This window comes from Quercus robur, chromosome 8 (assembly GCF_932294415.1).
Source record: "Quercus robur chromosome 8, dhQueRobu3.1, whole genome shotgun sequence".
Classification (NCBI taxonomy): Eukaryota; Viridiplantae; Streptophyta; class Magnoliopsida; order Fagales; family Fagaceae; genus Quercus; species Quercus robur.
In genome coordinates this window covers 8,125,777-8,150,232 of record NC_065541.1, presented here as the reverse complement: position 1 = coordinate 8,150,232, position 24,456 = coordinate 8,125,777, and the positions used below count along the sequence as shown (strand labels likewise).

At 33.4% G+C, this 24,456-nt stretch overlaps 2 protein-coding genes and 1 long non-coding RNA gene across 5 annotated transcripts in view; 1 reads left to right on the top strand and 2 right to left on the bottom strand.

Moving 5' to 3' along the window:
• Nucleotides 1-24,456, top strand: part of LOC126694423 (receptor-like protein EIX2) — a 119,039-nt gene that overhangs the window by 62,601 nt on the left and 31,982 nt on the right. Inside the window, exon 3 of one of the 3 annotated variants that reach the window (XM_050390684.1) lies at nucleotides 2,043-2,569. The exons of the other annotated variants lie outside the window; for them this stretch is intronic. Coding sequence (XP_050246641.1) covers nucleotides 2,043-2,101 — 59 coding nt within the window. The 3' untranslated portion in view covers nucleotides 2,102-2,569. Of the gene's footprint in view, nucleotides 1-2,042; nucleotides 2,570-24,456 lie in introns of those variants that run through there. 3 annotated transcript variants of the gene reach the window in all.
• The window catches only part of LOC126694428 (uncharacterized), a 47,255-nt gene that overhangs the window by 1,075 nt on the left and 21,724 nt on the right, over nucleotides 1-24,456 (bottom strand). The window lies entirely within an intron of this gene.
• Nucleotides 20,087-21,956, bottom strand: LOC126694424 (crocetin glucosyltransferase, chloroplastic-like). Its single transcript, XM_050390687.1, has one exon. The coding sequence runs from the start codon at nucleotides 21,793-21,795 to the stop codon at nucleotides 20,404-20,406; it is 1,392 nt and encodes a 463-aa protein (XP_050246644.1). The 5' UTR covers nucleotides 21,796-21,956; the 3' UTR covers nucleotides 20,087-20,403.

Here is a 24,456-nt window from a genome sequence, read left to right as displayed (position 1 = left end):
TTGTGGTATTGTATTTAGAGAATTAATTAAAATTATATTACAGATTCAGGTGATGGCCTAGTGGTATAACATCCCCTTTAATTCCCATTTTTTATTGTTCAAATCCCACCTTTCCTATCCCACCATTCGCCTAACAAAAAAAAAAAAAAAAAAAAAAATCAACAAAATATGTATAGAGAGACCTTTAACAATGTCAGATTGGAAAATTTAGCAACAGTAGTAAAGCAAAAATACATAAGGATTGAGGAGTGATTAAATAGAAAAGAAAAAAAAAAATCAACAAAATCAATTTTAATGGCAAGCCATTTCTACTTTTCCCAATACTAAATCAAACCAGAAAACGAATTTCCTTTGAGATTTTTGCCCTTCCTTTCTCTCCTTTTCCACCACACATTCACACTCCCTCTCACTTTGTCATCACACCACAAACCAACACTCACACCGAAATGAAAGCAACACAGCCATTCACACACCACCACGTTAGCCCAATCTCTCTGCCACACCCACCACACATGCCATTGTAGAATTGCAGTGTATAAAATGAAAGGTTTTCATAGAAACATACACTGATAGATAGCTCTAGGAAGTTATGTATCTTTAATAAGAATAAAGGAAGAAGAATAGAATTAATATTTTGAATAGAATAAAAAATATAATCAAGGGCCATATTGATGGAAGAAAGGCTATCTAATTCTGGCCTCTGTTTCTACCTCATCTTTGGAATGATTTGAAGGAGTTTGAGTCAACAAGAGTTTTAGATAACCTCAGGGTTTTGTACTAGGATGCATTGACACAAATACGGACAGGGGTATGGATACGGGTATGATACAACGACACAAACAATTTTTGAAAAGTTATAACATGATACGGTAAATAGGACACTGATATGACACAGGTACAACACTCCAAATTAAGTGTCCGTGCATCCTAGGTTTTGTATGGGTGCAGCTAAAGAATTGAAAATAATTTTTAAAATGAAATAAAATACAAAGAATAATTAAGGGTGTTTCTCAAATATAGAAAAAAAAAAAAGAAAAAAAAAAAAGAAAAGAAGAAGAAGAGAATTATTAAGAGTGAGGCCATGAGCCTTATAACTTAGTAATATTGTCTTGTTCTTCTTATAAAATTATAGTGTAAAAAATGGAATTTGTTAGGTTAGCTTGGCAAATCCATGACAATGTATCTTGTTTTGAGTTGTAAGTGTCAAATATCAAGTACAAGATCCAAAGTTCAACTCAAAAAAGGGCAGTCTTGAGAATTTTGACTAATCCTCAATTGTCTCTCAACTTAGGCTCGCCTAATCGAGACTCGTAAAACTTAATTCCTAATAAGTCGGCTAATGACATGTTAATTGTGCCCTACTTATCAAATTATATAATGGCTCAATAAAGTGAATTGAAAAAGGTTAGAGATTGCTATGTCGCACTTTGGTATGTTATTTGTGATTTTTTTCTTTGAGAGAGTTTCAACCTATAGCGTCCGTTTTTTATAATAACTCTTTACCATCAGACTAACTTGGTTTCATAATTGGTTAAAGTGCAAAGTTGATTAATTCTACCAAAATCAATCAATAGGTCAAAATTATTTTTTCAGAATAAAAGGAATAGAAGAAAAGATGAATAAAAGGAAGAAGATCAAATTGTTAACGTGTTAAAGAAAGTATAACCCAACCGAGCACCATATGAGATGAATTGTTATTGAAGACCAGGTGAGGGTTGTCCTCATCAATCATCACGAAGAAATTTAAGTAGGCCTTGTAGACACCATTGTGCAACTTTCCGTTTAACCCTATTCTAAGGGCAAAAAGCAAAATCATCATTTTATTAAATTGAATGATTAAATTTGACCACCAGATTATAAGATATAGCTAAATCAAGATTTTAACGTTTGATACGTATTCTTGCAATTGAGGTTGATCACATGTGATTATGATCAATTAGTTATGATTGGTTTTTTTTTTTTTTTTTTTGGAAGTGAAAACCTCTTAACTTTTATTTAACTCAACAAAGAAGGAATTACAGAAACTTGGTATGATGTTACAGAAGATATTAAAGGAGATGGGTTGCTGACTTGCTGTTCACCCAAAATTTCCTATCCATAAGGTAACCTGTATAGCATGTTGTGCTAAGATGTGTGCTTCTGCATTAGTGTCTCTTCGAACAAATGAAACTTAGGCTTCATGGAAACTTCTCAGGTTCTGCTTTATTGCATCAGTGATGTGTCCCCATAAGAAATAATCGGTGAACTATATGGTGAATCTATAACGATTTTGGACTACAGTGCACTTGCTTGCTGCTGCCATTGCTTCGGCTGTAGTTGCATTCTTGATTCCAGGCCCAAGTTTGCTCATTGCTGCAATAGTTTGTCCCCTCGAGTCTCTCATTATTATTCCATTCCCAGTCGCCTTCTCATTTGTAAACATTGCAACGTCAAATTTTAGTTTGATGTTGCCATTACACGGTGGTTACCAGTGAAAAGTAGTAGATGCAAGAACGGAATCAAGATTCAAACTTAGGGGGGCCAAAGTTCTTTGTTCAAGAATTTTAAAAAGTTGGAATATTAATACCAGAGGTTGACAACAATGCATTATTAGCATTAATTTTTATTTTTATTTTTATTTTTCGTATTTTTTCTTTTTATAAAAATCAATAATAGATATTTATAATCAAAAGTTCTGTAAGTCAATTGGCATGTCTTGATATTTTCAAGGTCTAACTAAGGTTAAATCAATTCTTTATTCTATCCACATTATGATATTTTTTTTTAAAATCTATTTAGTCTTTTCACACAATTCTATACCTAATAATTCATAATGGTATATATAAAAGATTCTTAAAAAAAAATACAAAAACTATAGTTAAAAGTTCAAATCCATGTCTAGTATTACATTCATAAAACAACTAAAATAATGGTTAATCAACATCATGCACTAATATTCAGTGAAAAAAAGGGTGAGACAATTATTGGTGTTTTGGTTAAGGATTTTTTATTATTTTTATTTTTTATAATTACTTGGTTAAGGTTGAGGTAGCATAAAGATGTGAGATCTTTTCCTTTAAAAAATTGCCATTTTGAAAAAGTAGTAAAAAAAGAAAAGAAAAAGAGATCTGTTAAACAATCACATGATAATAAATGGTAACTTTGAGTCTCCAACTATGTAAATAATAAAACTTTTCCCATCACTACATTAATTAAGCTAAGGCACAAAGTTTATTACCAATAGACTAATTACACACATGCTTTGGTGGTAGTTTAGGTAAGGCACAAAACAGTAGATTGTTGTTGTTCGTATTACATTTATCCATGCATGCCAAGTGTGTTTCAAAGTTAATAAAACATTAAAAATTAATAAAATACTTTCATTCAAAAAAAAAATATATATATATATATATATTTCCATGGGTTGTGTTAAAGACCGACAACAGCTCTGTAAAAAAAAAAAAAATTTAAAAAAAAATTTCATAGATTAAGTTAAAGACACCAACTGATTCAAGTTGCTAGTAACACTAATTGGTGTGTGGATGGAGTGATTAGCAGCATAGGAGTTGTCTCGGTGACTATGGAGTGTTGTTATTTGAGAGGGACAAAAAGCTCTCAAATGAGAGGTGGAAATTGGATAAGGATTATTGAGTTTTTGTGATTTGTGTTGGTAGGATTTATAATTGATTTGTTATAATTTTGTTTTTTACTTTGTCCCTGTCCGGAGATTTTTTATTATTATCTGAATATGTGAATTGTTTTGTAGATTTTCCTTGTTGTTTGGATTTGTAAATTGTTCAAATGTTTAGCTAAATGTTTTTCTTGATATTCTTGTGACAATCAGACAAGGGATGATTTGATAATTTTTTTTCATTTTTGGTTTCATGGGTTAGCTTGTATTTTTTTTGGGGGGGGGGGGGGGGGGGGGGGGGCAAGTATATTAATTTTAGAGCAAAAAGTATATTTTTTATGCTAATATATATACATGGCCCCCCTCAACCCCAAGGTAGTTTCGTTCTTGAGTAGATGAGTGAAAAACAAGTTACTAATATCTTGTAACTTTTTTTTTTTTAGAAGATAATATCTTGTTACTTGGTAGGGACTACTATTAGTCATATGTTCTGTCCATACTCAGGAAAATTGGACCCTTTTTCCTTTGTATAAATAGGGGGGGTCCGATGAGGGGGCTAACAATTTTCTCTCCAAAACATTTATTTTAGGAACAAAAATTAAAGTTTTCCATTCTAGAGTTTTCACGCTTAAAGAACATGACTTGCCAACTAATCATAGTAGAGTTTTTAATGAGTACCTACAACAATTACATCAAATGAGTGTCTAATTAATTTTTTACACAAATTATTGAATGATAAACCTTCTGGGTCATGGTCTCAACTACAACTCTCAAGCATGTGTTCGACATGGATGACAATTTCCACAACATATCATTATAAAATGCAAAAAGAAAAAAGAAAAAAAAGGAGTGTACACAATGTTAGTGTGCATGGGAAGAAATTTGATCCTAATAATATATTACCCAGCCACTTGTTTGGGCTAGTGAGAGACCTATTTCAATTTAATGATACTTAAATTTTGTATACAAGTAATAATCAATTAAATTTCATCCTAGTAATACATTAATACCCATCCACTTGGTTGGGTCAATGAGGGACCTATTCCAATTTAATGATCCTTGAATTTTGTATACAAGTATTATTTATGAATAAAGTTTAGCTACAAAATTAGTTGTAGCCTTAGGCTACAACCTTACTCAATAAAATAAAAATTAGTACATATTTTGAAAATCTAACCGTTGAATTGCATGTTCTTTATTCTCTTAATACACATGTCAAACTTTGTATCAATCAGATATTATTTACTATATGATCTATAAGCTTATATTTTATGCATAATTTTAAACTAAAAAAACTTGCAATTTAAACAATTTATTGATGACATAGATATTGATTTTTAATTTTCTAGAAATTTTGCAAGTATGGAGGTTATAAGAAAAAGATGTAATCCAATGGTGGACTTGTCAAAATTCACCTCCAATAAAAAACAATTTATTGATGACATAGATATTGATCTTTAATTTTTTAGAAATTTTGCAAGCATGAAGGTTATAAGAAAAAGATGTAATCCAATGGGGGATTTGTTAAAATTCACCTCCAATAAAAAGATATTGAGTAAGGTTGTAGCCAAGACTACAACCAATTTTGTAGCTAAACTTTGTCCATTATTCAATGAATTTTCCATTTAAATAAGTCAGACTTTTGACCGGGAAGAAAATTGATATCTAGCAAATCAAACTATAAAGTTGATGCCAAGGGCCTTGTAGTCGAATTGACACTTCTCTATGCACAAAGTGTTTGGAAATGGTTTAGAAAGAAAAGGTTCTCTAGCTACAGGATTAACACCATATTATAATTATCTCTAGAAAGAAAGATATAAGGCTGACCAAATGGACCATATTCTTATCTTGATTTGTTCCATGTACAAGACTTACAGCCATGCTCTGCAAGCTCTGTAGAGATTTTTCTGAAAAAAGTTGTTCCCAATATGAGGAAGACTGCCAAGATACATATATTAGAAAGAAAATCAATGTTTCCTTTTTGTTTGTTTTTAATATTAAATTTTTTTTTTTTTTTTTTATACATGCACGTTCATACACTTAAGAATTTCATGGTGATGGTGATATTAACTTTTGCTTCTCCATTTCAATGCTCAATTGGAGGGAATGGATTAAAAAAAATTATTGTCATCCATTTAACCCTAATATCCAGCTATTAACAGTCACAACTATAATATCCAACCACTCGAGTCAGTAAGGGACCTATTCCAATTTAATAATCCTCGAATTTTTTTATATAGGTAATAAGAAAAAAAAAACTCCATCTAAAATAAATTGGATTTTTTTTTTTTTTTTTTTTTTTTTTTTTTTTTTCTGGAGAGAGTTTCAACTTATGGCATCCATTCCTGATCTTCATAATTAGATCAAGACACCAATCAATTTTTGGTGTATACAGATATTGAATCATAAATCTCTTATTTAATCATCAGAGACCTTATTGGTTGTACTAACTGGAACCCACAAGTCGAATTTTTTTTAGCATGGAAGAAAATTGATGTCTAGATAAATCAAGCTAATTAAGGCCGATCAAAAATGGACTATATGCTTATCTTGATTTGTTCCATTCCATGTACAAGACTCACAGTCAATGCTTGGCGTATAAGAATTGAACATTTTATCTAAAGCCCATGCTTTGAAAGCTTTAGGGGAAAAAAATGAAAAAAGAATCCATTTAAGCCAACACAAAATAAGTAGTTATAAAGGAACTTAAAATAAATAAATAAATAAAAGACTTGTAAAAAACAACGAAAATGTAATCTGTGCTTCGATTCTTAGAAGGATGAACACAATAGCAATCTTTTTTTCTTTAAAGAAAAAAATAAATCTATGCTTATTTTTGTTTGTATGATAAAGCCGCCTTTTCCAATTTTACTTATCTTTTTAGAAAATATGTTACTAATATCTTTTGGTATGGATCAAAAAATAAGCAAATTTAATAACAAACAGTCATTGTGAGAAGGATAACTTGTTTAAGGGGCTATTTGGTTTTTTTTTCATCACTCATCACTCCTCACTCCTCACTCAATTTTCATCACTCATCACTCATCACTCATCACTCATCACTTAAAATACCCCAATTTCCTATACCCACCTGTTTGGCACACTTCACTCAGCTTCTTATCACTCATTTTTTCTACTTTTTTGTGGGACCCATTCCTATAAATTGGTTAGACACTTTTGTTAAGCCTACTGATCAGATATCCATACCCACAAAAAAAAAAAAAAAAAATACAAAACCCAAATCAGAACTGCTACCCACCACCACTGCACTCACCACCACAAAAAATACTCACCATCACCACCACCATCACAATCCACCACAAACAACAAATCCTAGAAAAAAAGCCCTCCATCGTTCACCACCACCACTCACCAAACCCAAAAAAAACCCACACCCAAACTGGCAAGCAACCCACCGATTCAAGACCGAAATTTAAACCAATTCAACACCAAATTCAGACCGATTCAACAACGAAACTCAACCGACTCAACACCAAAACTCACACCGATTCAACACTGAAACTCAAACCAATTTAATACTGAAACTCAAACAAACACCAATAGCAACCTGAAACTCAAACCGATTCAACCTGAAACTCAAACAACACCACCAGCAACCCGAAACACAAACAAACCCCCAGTAACCCGAAGCCCATAACACCGGTCAGAGAGAATAGAAGCACTAGAGACAGATGATAAATAGATCGGCAACCGGGGAAAGAGAGAGCACTAGTTTGAGAGAAAGCCTCTGATTTTGTTGAGAGATAGAGAACTGATGAGAGATGGAGATGGACAGAAGAGTGGCTTGGGAAGAGAATAGGAAGAGGAAAAAAAAAGAAAAAATGAAAGAAAAGAGATGGTCTGCTTTAGTGAAGAGAGCCATTGAAGAGACCATCAAAAGCAGTGCCTCACGTGTGTTGCTTTGACCGCGGGTCCCAGATATGTGGGTTTAATTACGGAAATGCCATTGGAAATTGAGTTTTAGAAATTGAAAACACCTAAAATGTGTTTTCAGTTTCCATAACTCATCACTCAAAAATCAGAGAATTAAGTAATGGAAACAAAAACCAAACACACTTCTCAGTCGTGAGACCCACATATTTTGAGTTATGAGTGATGGAAACAGAGTTATAGATGATGAAAACACAAAAACCAAACAGCCTCTAAGGGGCTGTTTGGTTTTTTTTTTTGGTCATCACTTATCACTCCTCACCTAATTTTCGTCACTTATTACTCATCACTCGTCACTTAAAATACCATAATTTCCCAATACCCCCGTTTGGCACCTTAACTCATCACTCATTTTTCAACTTCAAAAGTTGTGGCTGGGTTTCACATAAAAAAAAAAAAAGAAAAAAAAAAAAGAAAAAAAAATTAGTCCATTTGTCAAACATTGCGGCTGGGTATGTGGGTTTAATTACAAAAATGCTATTGGAAACTGAAAATACCTCAAATGTGTTTTCAATTTCCATAACTTATCATTCAAAAATCAGAGAATTGAGTAATGAAAACAAAAACTGGAAACAAATCCAAACAGAGTTTTTTTTTTTTTTTTTTTTTTTTTGTGGGACTCACATATTTTGAGTTATGAGTGATGAAAACAGAGTTATGAGTTATAGAAACAACAAATCTGAAGAGTCCCCTTGTTTGGAAACCCACAAAACTGAGTGATATCATCTTGTTTTCATAACTCATGATCTAAAACTAGTGGGGCCCACAGAAGAGCAGTTGTTTGGATGCCGTGACTTAGTTTTCATGATTCTGTGACTCAAAAAAAAATGAGTGATAGTGAGGGAAAGTGAAAACTCATTTTAGTTGTTTTCAAAACTCATATTCCGTTACTTAGTGGCAAGTTTGTAATATTGCTGAGATTGTGGGCCCTAAAAGCCAGGCATTGTCACATCCCACCGGTCATTTTTTTTTTCTCTCTCTCTCTTCTTCTTTATCTATTCTTCTTTGTGTTCTTCTTCAGAGCAAAAAGCTCATACTCACCAACCACTCACACGCATGGCATTCTTTTTGCTTTCTTCCAATTCAGCGTTCTTTCTGTTCTTTCTTTTTTGTTCTTATCCCATTGGTCACTCACACGCCAACCCACGCCGACCCAAGCCGAGAGATCATCGGCGTCGATCTTCGATCACACGTCGAAAAGCTCCACCACGAGCTCGTTCTCCTCATCGCTGCTATCGTACTTGTTCTTCGATCTGGCCGGAGCGTCGAAATCGGCATCCACAGCAACGATCTTCTCGGCATCCACAGCAATGATCTGGCCGGAGCATCGAAATTGGCATCCACAACAACGATTTGATCTGGAAGCTCGTTGTTGGCGTCGGGAATAGCTCCGTTGGAAGCTCGTTTTTTATCTGGAAGCTTTTTTTTTTTTTTTTTTTTTTTCATGGTGTATCATAAATAAGTATGAATGGAGTTTTGAATTTGGGGTGATGAGCTGCTTTAGGTGGTGTTAAATTGTTGAGAGTTTTTGTTGTTTGTACTTCTTTGGTTAAACTGTGAATGAAGTTTTTTTTTGTTAAACTGTGATTGTGGTGGTGGCAAAATGAAATGTGCAGTGAAGACAATAGTGGGAGATGATGGTTTGGAGGGTAAGCTAACGACAGTCACTGACCATTGCTCAGGTATGGGTCCCACAAAAAGCAAAAAAATTTGAGTGATGAAAATTTGAAAATATGTGCCAAACGGGTGGAATCAAGAAATTAGTGTATTTTGAGTGATGAGTGATAAATGACCATTTTTTTTAAACCAAACAAGCCCAAGTGTTTGACATCCAGCGAGATTTTCAATAATCATTTTTAATTAATAATCATTCATTCAGAACGCTATATATGTTTCTCAATATATGCTCCAGTATAAAAAGTCAAGTAAGAACTGCCTCACCAGAGACCATTCATTACTCCCACCCAGTGTCGGCTCAAGGCCTAGGCAAGTTAGGCCTAGGCCTAAGGCCCCACCAAAAAACAAAATTTTGCTTGGAAAAAAAGGCCCCACTTTTCATAATTAAAGGCCCAAATTTTTATAAAATTATATATATTTTCTAAAGGTTGTACATTTTTTTTATTAGTGATGTACAAATTTTACTATTGACTTACAAATTGCCATGTTATTAATAAAAAAAAACGTGATATAAACATTCATTAGTTAAATTGATGAAGTTCATCAATGAGAGACAATATCACATTATATTTTGAACATTTTATAATACTTTTAATTAGCGCATTTTTCTTTTTCATTTCTATTAAGACTCTCAAAGTACAAGACCAATAGAATCTTAACTCAATTGAAACCCTAAAATATTTCAAAAAGGTGTTGCAAATGTGTTAAATCATCAATTATAGATTAATCTCCCCTAATAGTTTGAGACTTTGATTTTTGTAAACTAATATCCTACAAAACCATACACCAAATAATATCAATCTCTCTCTCTCTCTCTTAAAATCAAAATATAAAATTAAAAATTAGATTACAATTTTATTTAACTATGCATCGTCTTATATCCAAAATAAAGTATCTTTTTCAATCGCAATATATTTTTATTTATTTTTACTAATATTTATAATTCAACTATGATATTCAATTCTCTATATGAAATTAACCTTAGTCTAGTTGGTATTATTTATGTATTTAATGTATCAAATTAACCTTAATTTGATTAGTATTAAATAATTTTGTTTAATTAATATTTACATATTTAAGGCCCCGCATAAATTTTTCGCCTTAGACCCCAAATTATGTTGGGCCGCCCCTGCTCCCACCAGCAAAGAAATTCAAAGTCTACACAGTCGCGATACCGAGCCACTTGAGTCAGAGAGGACTTGGTGAGGGACAGATAACCTAATCCATTTTAATGAACCTTGACTAAGCAATGAAATTTCCGTCTAAAGTACGTTGCACTTAATTTTGGCAGGTAAGAAAGTTGATATATCTAGACAAGCCAACCTATTCAGCCAAAAAAAAAAAAAAAAGAAAGAAACAAAAGACAAAAAGCAAAAGACATATCAACCTAAAGACCCACAAAATTAATGGAGTCCTATCTACGACTACAAGACTTAATATATTTGACTTGTAGTCGGAAAGTACCGCAGGATCAAATTCAATCGAATCCAATTATAAAATTTCTCTGAAAAAATTTACTTAAACTTATACCAATAATTAATTTTAGATTTACAGCTACAACAAAATAACAAAATAATAAATAAATGTTTGATATATTTTTGTGACTCATAGGATAGTTTGTAAAGGCTTCTAAAGTAAAGTTTGTAGTATTCTTTTAGGGAAATGTTAACAGATAATGTAAGGTAGTGTTTGTTAAGGATGAGTTATTAATTGTAAGGTTTAACTAATAAAAAATTGGTATAAATTGATGAGGAGACTAAAAGTATTATTGAAGTGACAAGTGAAATTAAAAAAATTAGCTCTATTGACTCACACTTTATAAAACTGGTAAAAAATTTGACATAAAGAAAAAAGATTTGACATAAATTATTTCTTCACGGTACTTCTTAAAACTACCTTTCTTTAAATCTTTTTATTTATTTATTTTTAAAGTAAGTAAAAGTGTAAAACCATAAAAAACTATCAAGCAAAACAACTGTGCTCATCTGACCTAGACATCAATCATTTAGTAGAAATATTTGTATCACACTCAGAATTAATTTGCCTTTAGCCAAGAATTTTAATTATAATTCAATTGACATTTTCATGTTTAAAAAAAACATTCATCCAAAAAAAGAAACGTTTAAGATTCAAATTAATTGTCCCATCTCAACTATTGAATTTTCAAAAACCAATTTATTTATTTTTCTTTTATTTACTGCACTCCCTGTCTAGTTACAAAATTTATATCTATCAAGAGAAATCTAAGGGCCCGTTACATGCAGCCTCACGTTCACAAGGTTTAAGTCTATGCTTGACGATTAGTGTCAGAATTAATGTGTGGTAAAATTTCAAGCAAACAAAATAGGAAAGCAGAAAGAAACTGCGCAAGACTTTCATGTATGTCCTACATATATATATAGATAATTTAGTTTAGCATATGTGATCATGGGTTGCTCATTCTACCAATCATTGATCGTAACTTTTTATTCCTAAGTTCTGCAGTGGAAATCAGTCGTCTGAGTTTCATTGCATCGAAAGCGAGCAACAGGCACGACATCTCAGGTTTAAGCGCGTTCATGCTTTTCTACCTTTATCACATTGCTTCTTGATGCTTCTGCACATTCATATCAAAAGCCATCTGAAGGAAAAATACCCAAGAAATCCCAACAAACAAAAACACATTAAAAATACTTAAAGACACAAATACATATGTCCAGAGACCTTTATGTTGAAATGCCCAAAGAAATTTATACTACATGAAGTACATTAAATTCCTCGTTTTAGACTAATTAAATTTCCACCTGACTATATGTTTCCACCAATCAGTATTTGTCACCACCGTGTACTCTTGATGCAGTGGTCACTACACAAATATAAGTGATTGTACAGTGTGGAAGGTAAGGGTCGGGGTTCAAGTTTCCAAGAAGGAACTTCACACACATCATATACATATATATTTAGATTAAGTTAGAATAGAATTTCTATATTTTATTAATAAAAAAAAATGTATAGTATTTCTATACATTTAGTCTTTTTTTTTTTTTTTTTTTTTATATAAAAAAATTTTAACTTTGACTATTTTATAAGGAAAGTTAAACAAATACATGACAAGTTGTGATTGGTGAAACATAAAGTGGAACACAAAAAATGGTACAAAAGATTTGTATTCACTCATGTTATTGTTAAATTCAAATAATAAATTCGTGTCCATTAGATAATCAATTAAACCTTAAATTACCCTTACTAAGAGCATCCTTATCAAGGATTGCAAAAATGCTAAAACCTAAATTTTAGCATCTAAAACCCAAAAAACCTACTCCATCAAAACTAGCATATGCTAAAAAATTTGAGATCTTGCTACAGTGCGCTTTCATTTTTGAGAGTGCACTGTAGCAACATGTTATCATTTTTTTATTAATTTCTTTCTTTCTCTCTTCTGTGCTTGTCTCCTTCTCAAATCTTTTCTCTCTTGTAAGGTTGAATTTTATCAACCATCTTGTTGGATTTATTCCGTACCAAATTTGTTTGTATTTTAGTAATTAGTAACCCTGTATTTAGGTGGGAATCATGTAAGGGTAGTGTGTGAGAGAGTCTGAAAAAATGCTCAAGATTATGCAAAGAATCAGGGACTCGCGATTGGATCTCGCGGGTAGCTTGCGGCTTGCAAGTCGCCAGAAGTTGTACACGTGCCAAGCATAAATATCCAATCGCGAGAAGTTGTACACGTGAGAAGTTGAACTGTCATGCCAACTGTAGCACAATAGGACAAAAAGTCCAATCTGGTCGTTCAGTTACCTTGCGGCTCAGTCAAGTCGCGAGGTCAAGCCGCTAGCCAACTCTATTTTGGAAAAATTGACTCTTCGCATTCCAAACACATACAAGTATAAATATCCCTTATACCCACGTATTGTAGAGAGTTTCTAAAGAGAATATTGAGAGAGAAACCCTATACATGTGAGTTTTGCCTTGTACCTTCATACAAATGGCTTTATGGATTTACGAGCTTAGCTTGTTCTTTATGCACTTATATTTTTGTGGGAAAAATCTTGGCATCTTTGTGTGATTGTTGTAAATCGATCTTCAAGCTTGTCATGAATGATTAGTCAATAGTCATGTTGGTTTAAATACATACGTAGACTTGTGCCTATATATCTTCCCACACTTTTATATTTTTTTTGCTTAAAGAGCTCAACCACTGTATATCTCAAAATGAAAAGAGATAACAAGCTGCAAAAACCGTCGCACATACTAATATTTGACTAGGAAAAAGGGAAAGCGACTTTTATGAATATGTATGATGCCCAAAAAGCCAAAGGCTTGTTCATCAAATTGAAATATAAAAAATTTCAGGCATTGATCTCAAAATGAGATGTATTGATTCAAAATGATCAAATGTTATGATTTGTAAAGAAGCCAAATGAAAAGCTTCAAAGATATGTAATCATTTTCTTGTGGGAGGTCATATATGTTCATTTCTATAATTGAGATAGACCACTTGACTTAGTACTAGTTGTGTATGACTTGATTGAATTGATAATTGAAGCTTCACTCTAGACTATGGACTATTCCACACTTGATACACACACACAACACACATGCCTAATGTTCAATGAATACCTTATTCATTTGTTTGATTGTACTTGTTTAAATGTGATGTGTGTGTGCTCAACTTTATATGGATCAATCCAAAAAGATTTTTGATCATTTTATATGTTTTTGGAAGTGATTTTTATCACTCTTTGTGTTCATGTTTAGTGCTTACTTTGTTTTTCATTGTTTAAACATGTTCTGTGTTGAAAAACAAGTGTTAGAATTTTTGGCTACTCATTTTGGCGACTTGCAAGTTGCGAGACCCAATCACGAGTTTTGGCTACTCGTTTTGGCGACTTGCAAGCTGCGAGACCCAGTCACGAGCTTACATAAAATGGTTTCGCGACTCAGCTTGCTACTCGCCAGTCGCGAAACACCTAGAAACAGCTTTTTAAAGAGCTTTTTCATGGGAAACCTATTTTAAACCTCTCACATCCTCTCTTAAACCCCTCTTTCAATATTTTTACATCAAAATCCAATCAATTTGAATGTTTTTTCATTCCATTAACATCTCTAAGGTAATTCTAAACTTTTTTTTCATTGTTTTTTATCCTTAAAATATGTTTTGGAGAGTTTTGTTCTCTTGATTGAGATTTTCATCATAGGGGTTGGGAAAACTTAATTTTTGTCAAATGTTTGCATGGGATTGGTTTCTTTTGATGATTTGCTTTTGTTGTTGGCCCCTTGTGGCAAAAAGAACATGTATTATGGGTGGATTTCATGTTATTCATGCATTGTTTTACATTGTAATTCATAGTGTGCACGCTAGATGTTTGATAAAATGCCTCTTAGGCATTTTCTCACTTGTTTGGACTCCGATGAGTACCAAACTTTGGAATTTCTCATGTTTCCTCATTAGGAACATGTTTGGCTCATTGGTTGTGTATTTAACACATCTTGCCCCACATGTGCATTTTCCATGCATTGGTCATGCATTGCACATAGCCACCTCTTGCACACATCTTTGCTACCCTTGTCATGCATTGGTCTATACCTTGTTACCTCATCTTAGCATGTCATGTTTACCTTATACTTTGTAACATTTTGTTTTGTCTTAGGTTTGAGCTTCATTTTCTCATTCATCTTGCACTTCTCATACATCATTGCACCCCTCATGCATCATTATCATTGTTCATATCTTCATCTCTTGCCCTCGTTTCTCCTTGACCCTTTGTCTATTCCTAACAAAAAGGGGGAGAGTATACTCTAGAGAGTATACCAGAGCATTTTTGTTATTTCTGTATGACCTTTGTGCACATTCTTAGGGGGAAAAATTCTATTTCTTGTGCACATTTGTTGGGGGAGAGATATTCCATAGGGGAGATGCATATACCAAGGGGGAGAAGACATTGTGTTAATAAGAAAACTTTGTTTTGGTGTTTTGTGTATGATCAAGTCGCTCACATGTTTCACATCATGTTTACTTGATCGCTTTTTACTTGATCGCTTTTTACTTGTTACATTATACTTGTTCTTTTGTTACTTGCTTTACCTTGAGGGTCTAATGTGTTTTGTGCAAGTATTTCAGATTACAAGTATATATGTTTCAAGTGAATCACAGCTTCTCATCATTTTGAATGGGAGAAACTTTAAGAACTTTTAGTTTATATTGTGCATTTTCTTTAGTACATCATAATTTGTACCCATGTTGCTTTTGTAAGCTTTTAGGTTTTGTTTCTATGTGTTTGTAGGCTTTTATGGTTTGTACCATGCTTCCTTATGCTTTGTAGCCTAGTACTTTTAGCTAAATGTTATGTATTTTCTTTAAGTACTTTCACTCTTGTGCCCTAGTAGGATCTTGTTCCTAGATGCATATACTTCATGTATTGTGCATTGGTTAAGTGTTGGACATGCAAGTGATTTGCATTGAGCTTATTAGCTTGTATGTCTGGATGTTCATTCCAAGTGTAAATAAGTATTGTGGTCACTATTTTATAGTGATTGCTTGTATAGTCAAGCCATGGTTTATTACTTAATTCCATTTTACTTGATCGCATTGTGCTTGCCTTATATACATTACAAATTTTTCAACATACAATGATCATATTGTGTTGTTGTGTTTCAGGAGATACTTGTTCATATGATTCAAAAGCTACACAGATTCTAGAGTTAGTTGTGAGTGAGTTTTGTTCAACTGTTCCTAACTCACATGTTAAATCTAGAGTTTGTTTTAGGGTTTTGTCACGGAATAGCCAAAGGGGGAGATTGTAAGGTTGAATTTTATCAACCATCTTGTTGGTTTTATTCCCTGCCAAATTTACTTGTATTTTAGCAATTAGTAACCCTGTATTTAGTTGGGAATCATGTAAGGATAGTGTGTGAGAGAGTGTGAAGAAATGTTCAAGATTGTACAAAGAATCAGGGACTCGCGACTAGATCTCGTGGGTAGCTCGTGGCTTGCAAGTTGCCAGAAGTTGCACACGTGACAAGCATGCAGAGAAACTGAACCGTTATGCCAGCTGTAGTACTACAAGACAAAAAGTCCAATCTAGCCGTTCAGTTACCTCGCGGCTCAGTCAAGTCACAAGGCCAAGCCGCTAGCCAGCTCTGTTTTGGAAAAACTAACTCTTTGCATTCCAAACATATACAAGTATAAATACCCCCTTATACCCATGTATTGTAGAGAGCTTCCAGAGAGAATATTGAGAGAAAAACCCTAGAGCAAAAACAAGATTAACTCATCCCCAATCTTCACATAGAGACTTTTCAAATTCCTCTACTCTCACCCTCTCCATTGTTACATCCTTGAGAGGTACATCACCAAAACCTTTTCTCACCATATCCACATCTGTGAGAAGGCCATTTGGTGCTTGAGAAGCAGTTAGGAAGGGACCAATTTCATATTGGTTGATTCTATGGGCTATAGCAGAATCCGATAAGCTAAAGAAGAAATAGGTTCAACGTAACCTCGTTGGAGTAGGAGTTTGGAGGGCTTAGGTACACTGGGTAAATTAGGTTTGGAGGGTCTTCTGCTATTCATGTATTTCAACTTGATTCTTTAGTGGATTATTTATCACTTGGAGGGTGGCAGAGAGGTTTTATGCCGAGAGCTTCGGTTTCCTCTTCGATAACACATTGCTGTGTTGTCTTTGTATTTGCATCTCTCTTCCTTTAATCTTTGCCATTTAATTTCTACTGTGGATGTGATTTTATTTGGTTTAGATTGTTTATCAATTCTGTTATATACTTATGTTCATATTCTGCACATTAATTGTTTGATAATAAGCTTGAATTGATTATTTGGAAATTGGGGGTCTAAACGTTCATAGTATTTTATGCACTTATTGAACATTCATCTCTCCTCTCTCACTTCTCCTCTATCACACCATCTCACCCAAGCTTCATCCTCTCCATCTCACCATCTCAACCAACTCCCACCATCTTCTTCCTAAAAAGCTCACAAAAAACACCCAAACATCCCAACAAATTACCCAAAAACTCTACGACAAAAACCTCATAGACACCATCAAATTGCCCTTTGCAAATCATACTTGAAACCCAGAAAAAACCCCACTGCAATCACAAAGAAATCCAACCAAAAAACCAAAAAATTAGCACAGAAAAATACTCAAAACCTCACAGAAAATACCCATTAAAAAAAAAAAAAAAAAAACAACAACAACAAACAAACACAGAAAAATAGCTTCCAAAACCCAGAAAATCAATCCTAAAACTTCCTCTGTACACACCACCAAGGGCATCAAATAACAATGTTCACAAATTGGCTGTCTCCATTGAGATTAAAACTTAAATATTTTTTTTTCTTCTTCAAGGCATCGATGTGTGCGCATTGCCATGTGAAGCCCCTAGAGATGGAAAATGTTTCTCTCTAAAGTAGTTTGGAGAGAAACTCCTCAAACTTCGCAAAATCTATTTATTGGATGTAAATTTTGAAAATCTATCCTTCATGTTTGTAAAATTTTGAGAAAATTAAAGATCAATAGCTATATTATCAATCAAATGTGTTTAAATTTTAAGTTTTTGTGATCTAAAATTATGTACAAAAAATAAGTTTATTAATCGAATAGTAAATAACATTTGATTTGAACGAAATTTAACATGCATGTTAAGAACATAAATATTATAAAATCCAAGATTTTCAAAATTCACATCCAATAAAAGATATAAAAGGAATTTGAAGGGTTTTCCTCCAAACCTTGTCCTCTAGAGAATTATTCTAAAATCTAAAATAAATAAATAAATAAATTTTAAAATTGTGAGTTTTGGCAAATCCTAGCTCTCCTAACCTCATGATTTAGTCAAATATGTATTAGAGGGTCTTGGTTATAATTGATTTGTGCTCAAATGTTAAGTTTGGGCATTAGCAACCCTACCAAGGAAAAAACTCAAATCTCTTATATCTCTTAATTGCATGGTTTCCATTTCATACACATAAACTCTTTCTTTACTAAAAATAACTTGATTCGTTTTGGGAAGGGAGAAATTAGGTTAAACAATCATTAGTGGCCTATTTTGATTCCTGGAGATCATTAATTTTGTTTTAATTTACCTCAAAAATTTTGGTTTACATTTGTGTGTTTGGCTAACTTATTTGTTTAGATGAGACAAATAGTAATGTTAAGCAAAAAAGTTGGTTAATGAAAAAACCTAGTTTATGTGCTGTAACTTTTCTCTCTCACATTTAGTGTCCATCTAGGATCCGTTTATTTTGCTTAGACTAAAAACTTTTTGCTGAAAGTACTGTAGATAAAGGTAAAAGTTAGTTGAAATAGTACTGTGGGACTCATGAGTAGTATAAAAAAGTGCAGTGAAACTTATGAATAATAGTAAAAATAAATTAAATAGTAAAATAAGTTGGCAAAAATAATTTTTGCCAAACGCACACTTAAGTAAACAAGCTTAACAAAAGTTGTCAAACACAATGTGTGCACATAGACAATAGCACTTACTACACAGCCAACTTGAGTCAGGGAGGGACTTCAGTCTAAAATACGTTGGACTTAAATGTTGTCACGTAAGAAAATTGATATCAAGATTTAAAAAATGGAGGTTTAATTTCCCATCTACTTGACTTACAGTCAGTGCTTGACTCCTTGTCCAATTAATAGTGATGGATCATAGAGCTCCATTCACAAGTTTGAAGAAAAGAATCGAGTCCCATTAAATTTTGACCAAGTCTACCGACATACAGAGTTACAGTTACACACTCGCCCAGTTTTCAACTTTTCATTTACCTAGTACCCACTATAATACAAAAATTTCTCTCTCCATGTACTTAAAAAAAATTCTATATATTAATTTCGTATTTGTGTGTACTAATAAATATTACTGTTTTCTAAAAAAAAAAAAAAAATAGGGATGTTTATCCCACATCGGTTGTGTGTGTTAGAGTTTCAGTCCTTGTAACCCCAGACTATTAATACACAGATTAGGCCCTTTTATAGTGGTACTCCGGTTTTTTTCTCCAAAAAAAAAAAAAAAAATTGTCAAAATTTCTGTAAACTTGTTCATATATGATGGCTACAAATAGTGGTAGACGGAGGATTTTGAAAATTTGATTTTCCCCTAATTTGGTTTTTAATAGAAATAAGAAATTATATATAAAATTTAAGTGATGAATTTTATTCTTATAGTACTCTTATACAACATATAGCTTATAAAAATCAAATTATAATGAATGTATATGTTTATAAAAATAGATGAGTCTATAAAAATAGATTAATTTATATATAAAATGGGAAAATTATCGGTTTCAAAAAAAAAAAAAAAAAAAGGGAAAATTATCAAGTATTCTTGAAATGTTGTATTTTCTCCTCTCACACACATGTTAATGTTAAATACAAACTAACCCAAATCCCATTACACCTAAAGCAAACCTTCAATAACAACTAAAAAAAACTCACAAATGAGATACTAAATATCCCACAACCCTAATACATCTAATAGTGAATCAAAAAAAAAAAAAAAAAAAAAAAAATCCAATAGTGTTCTCTCACTCAAACAATGGACAAATACTCAAATTATGTTTCGAAGAATTCCCTTTGTCTTCTTTTAAGAGTCTTCTCATTTTCCCAAATGGATAAGAACTTATCAAACCATTTATAGCATTGTCTATACACAAGACTTCAATACCTACTTTTTGGAGGACTAAGAATACATTTTTTATTGATTAGATAATATTAAATTTCTTGCTTATATAACAAGGAATATCCTATCATTTCACGTTAAGAAAATCCATAGCAAGGCAAATTAAGAATTCGAGCAACAAATATATGTGAGATGGAAGGCCTACACAAATTTAAAGGAATACTAAGATACTAAAGAGGCCTTGATATATTCCTTAATAAGATATCTATAGAGCTCAGTAGTACATGCAACCTAACTTCACAATAATCCATCTATGAGTATACAAACTCAACTTGAAATTGAAAAGACTTTTAGAAGGCTCACAAGGAATGATTTATTGTTTTCTTTGCAGGCAGTGAACCGTGTAGTAGTTGGGCCGCCAACATCTGGTCATCCGATTTATTGCTCCATTTCCAATGAAGCGCGTGACAGCATGAGATTGCAAGCTTCCTTCACATCTTCCACAGCCTCACCCTCCAATTTCATTTTCATAGCGATGCTGTCCATTAATCTATGTGAAACCTTTCCATGAAAAGCTTGAAATGGGTGTGTGAAGAACCACCCTCCTTCACAGCTTGCACAGCCAAGCTTTTCCATTTCTTAGCATTCTTCCTTATCTCTTCCCCTTTCTCTGCAGCTCCCATCACCATCTCCAGGCACCTCTTTATTTCTGCCCTCTCCACAACTTCTTCTTCATTCACCTTCGCTTTAATTCCAGTCCCCCACACCTCCTCCACCATCTTGGCATTCATAATTTGATCTGAAAAATGTGGACAAGCCACCACCGGCACTCCGGCTACGATACTCTCCAAGGTCGAGTTCCACCCGCAATGTGTCAAGAAACAGCCCACTGAATGGTGACACAGCACCTCAACCTGTGAACACCATGGCACTATTAACCCTCGTGTTTCTTCCTTCAACTTATTCTTTATCGTGTCCTCTATTTCCGATCCTCCGTTCTCTGAAGCTCGAATTACCCACAAGAATGGACGGTCGGTTTCAACAAGTCCATGAAAAATCTCTTCCATTTGCTTTCCTTGCAACGTAACTAGGCTTCCAAAAGACACATAAACCACCGAGTTATTTGGCTTTGAGTTTAGCCAATGAAGATAGTCCTTAGAGCTCTCAAACAAGTCACATCCAAACGGGGAATTACCAGACTGGTCTTTTGTGTCGAAAAAAGTAGATGGAACCAATGGTCCGATTGGTATTAGATTCAAATTAACAACGGCTTCGATTGCCGCTTCTTCTAGAGCATCAAAGGTGTTCAGTAACACACATGGGTTGGGATCTTTTTCAAGGGTTTGGATATGTTCCTGAAAGGTAGGTATGACTGAATTGTGTGGACTAGTTGGTAAGAGAAACGAAGGTAGGTCCGAGGAAGCAAATGGTGGCAACCCTTTGAACTGTATAGAATTTGGGGGGCTATTTTCATAAATGTGATACATACCATCATGGGCATTGAAGTATTTCTGGTAGATAGCAAGTGCTGCAGTGGACTGAATGCTGAGAAAAGCAGAAGGTATACCCATATCACGTGCCACATCAGCAGCCCATGGGAGAAGGATGGTGTAGACTAAGAAGGTGACCTTGTGATGCTCGTCATTTGAGAGTTTGACAATCAAGTTGGCGAGTGTTTGAGAGCCGACACGCTTGAACTCGGACATGATGTGTTGTGGGTCGTCAATTGGTTTGTTTCCATTATCAAAGCCATCGGAGAAAGAGGCATAGGATAGGCCCTCAAGTGAAGGGAATTTTTTTATTTGTTTGAGGCCATGGACGGTGGTGGCAAAGGTCACTCGTGCGCCGCCGTGTATTAGGCGTATGGCGAGTTGGAGAGTAGGGTTAATATGGCCTTGGCCTGTGCAGGATATGAGAAGGAAGTGTTGGCTGTTCATGCTCGTTTGATCTCTCTCTCTCTCTCTCTCTCTCTCTTTATTATAAATTGATTAGTGTTCAGTTAATCAATGGCAAACTTTTCTCTCTTATCCATCTCTCTCTCTCTCTCTCTCTCTCTCTCTCTCTCTCTCTCTCTCTCTCTTATTATAAATTGATTAGTGTTCAGTTGCTTAATCAACGGCAAACTTTTCTCTTTTATCCATCATTTTACATAAATTGACATATTTTCATAAAGTAAAAGTAAAAAGATGCCAATAGATGGTTCAATTGATAAGGTTTGAGCACTTCGTCTAATCTATTTAGATTCGAGTTCCGCTGCTAGCAGTTCTTTATTGGTGGGTATTTATAAGGTTAAACAGTTCTTTATTGGTGGGTATTTATAAAGGTTAACCTATGAGTCTTATTATAAGCGTCTTGCTAGGAGCTAGCATAACTTAATTAACTCTTTCTTTCTTTTTTTTAAGTGAAAAGATAATGTTGTCCACGATTTAATCATTAATTGGCTTTGCAGCCTTTGCTTTATTATTAGTGGATGCTCGATCATTTTCTTCTTTTTCATTTTTTCTTGACAGTGGATTAGCTGCACATGTATTGTCTATTATGGCGGCTGTTGAAATCCTAGTTTTTATCTATGGAAAAAGTAGCTAGGTCGTTATCAATAAATGGAAGTCATCCTTCTCCTCTAATCTACAATTTTTCTGATATCAGTGTCGTATTCGTTCCCACCAAACTTTGACAATTGGGTCCGTAACTTATTGACAATATCTAATGCTTAATTTGAATATCCTTCACTTCATTAAAAAAAGTGTAAACTAACCGTAAGTTGTGACATCCATTAAAAAGTTCAACAATATATATATATATATATATATATATATATAAACATCCATTAAAAAGTTCAACAATAAATATATATATATATATATATATAATTAACAAGCAATATAAACAAAAGGATTATAAAAAATAATATTAAATAAAAATAAAAACATTTATAAAAAAACAACTTATCTATTTTAATTATAATTTATTCACATCTAATTTAATCAAATTTTATTTTGCACAAGGTTAATTATTTAAAAAGAGAGGGTTTAAGAACAAAAAAAATAGAGAGAAACAAATAGACATATATTACCCCCGACCCCCACTTTTGGGTAAAAGGAGGAATATAGTAGAGAAACTATACTGCCAAAAGAGGCTCAATACAGAGTCTATTTAGGTACAACCCATTAGCATCAACATTAAGAAAATCTAGAATGTCTACTAGCGAACTACTAAATAAACAAAAACCATTAACTTGGATATGGGACCCTATCTTGCTAAGACATCTATGCATTTGTTAGATTCCTGAAAGCAGTGCTTAATTTGAACCGAGGAGAGTTATGAGATGTTACCTTCATTTCTAGCAATTGATCTCTTAACAGTAATATACAATACAATGCAACGATGCTCACTTTCTCTTAAGAATCTCTTAGGATCACTTTTGTATAGTCTCAATGAATGACGACAAGTTTGTGCCTATATCTACAATCAAATTAGAGATTCATGGGTTGACGGGGTAGGTGAATCTTTTGGGAATTTTAATATGGTTGAGGCTGAGGTAGTATGGCCCCCTTCTCTTACCTCAGTTACTATACTAGGTTGGTGAGGTTCACAACCTAGAATCTCCCTCAATTCATTTCTAGATAGATATTATAGAAAATCAGACTATGGCGTCTATTCTAGAATAATTTTTCTTTATTATCAAATCAAGACATCAATTATTTTTTGGTGAATTAGATGTCTTATTTGACGATTAGAGATTTTACATATTAGCTAACTGAAACTCACCAATCTATCTCAATTCTAAAATGTGAATTAATAAAATTAGATGTTGCTAGGGGCATTGCAACAAGAGATTAGTTTTCAGGACAACTGTTTGTGTATCTAGTAATTTTTGGTTACTTTTTTTTTTTTTTATTCGATACTTACAATAGAAGAATGGAGAATTTAACTCTAAATGTTTCCATTAGAAACATAGATAAACTAATTTTTGGTAGTTTATTTGTATAGGGTTTATCATAAGGAATGATTTTTGGTAACCTTTATACTAAATGTGACAAAAAGTTAAAAGTTATTTATTTATTTATTTTTTAAAAGTAGTTTAATTAAAAATATTAGACAAAAAGCAAAAAGTTAAGTTCTTGGCAAATATACACAAGTCATATACTCTCGCAGTCGCAGACACTGACACTTCATAAAATTATTACTATGCTCCTAAATTCCATGGCTCAGTTCCTTTTGTTTAACCCATGTACGATAAAATTGTGTTCTGGGCTTTGTTTTGGGACCAATTTAAATTGGGCCGAGAAGCCCAAGTCAAAATGATGAGATAAGGTCACCATATTGGGCCACCGCACTTATTGAAAAGAAAAAATTCCTAAAGCCCAAAAAACTTTCTATTTTCGGCCCTTCTTCCAAAATTCAAATTCAAATTCTTAACCAAAGGGGGAAAGGTTTGGCTGGAGGAAGATGCATGTGGCCTTCTGCTGATGTGGCAACCAGCAACCTGATTATTAGCCACGTGTCAGCAAGGGAGCACACAAGTCAAGAAATATGGGCTACTTCAGCTGGTGCATGATCTGATTTTCCTCGCGTTTTAGTCAAAAGGCCCAAAACAG

Coding starts and splice junctions, on each gene's coding strand:
- LOC126694424 (XM_050390687.1), bottom strand. CDS start 21,795: ATGAACAGCCAACACTTCCTTCTCATATCCTGCACAGGCCAAGGCCAT.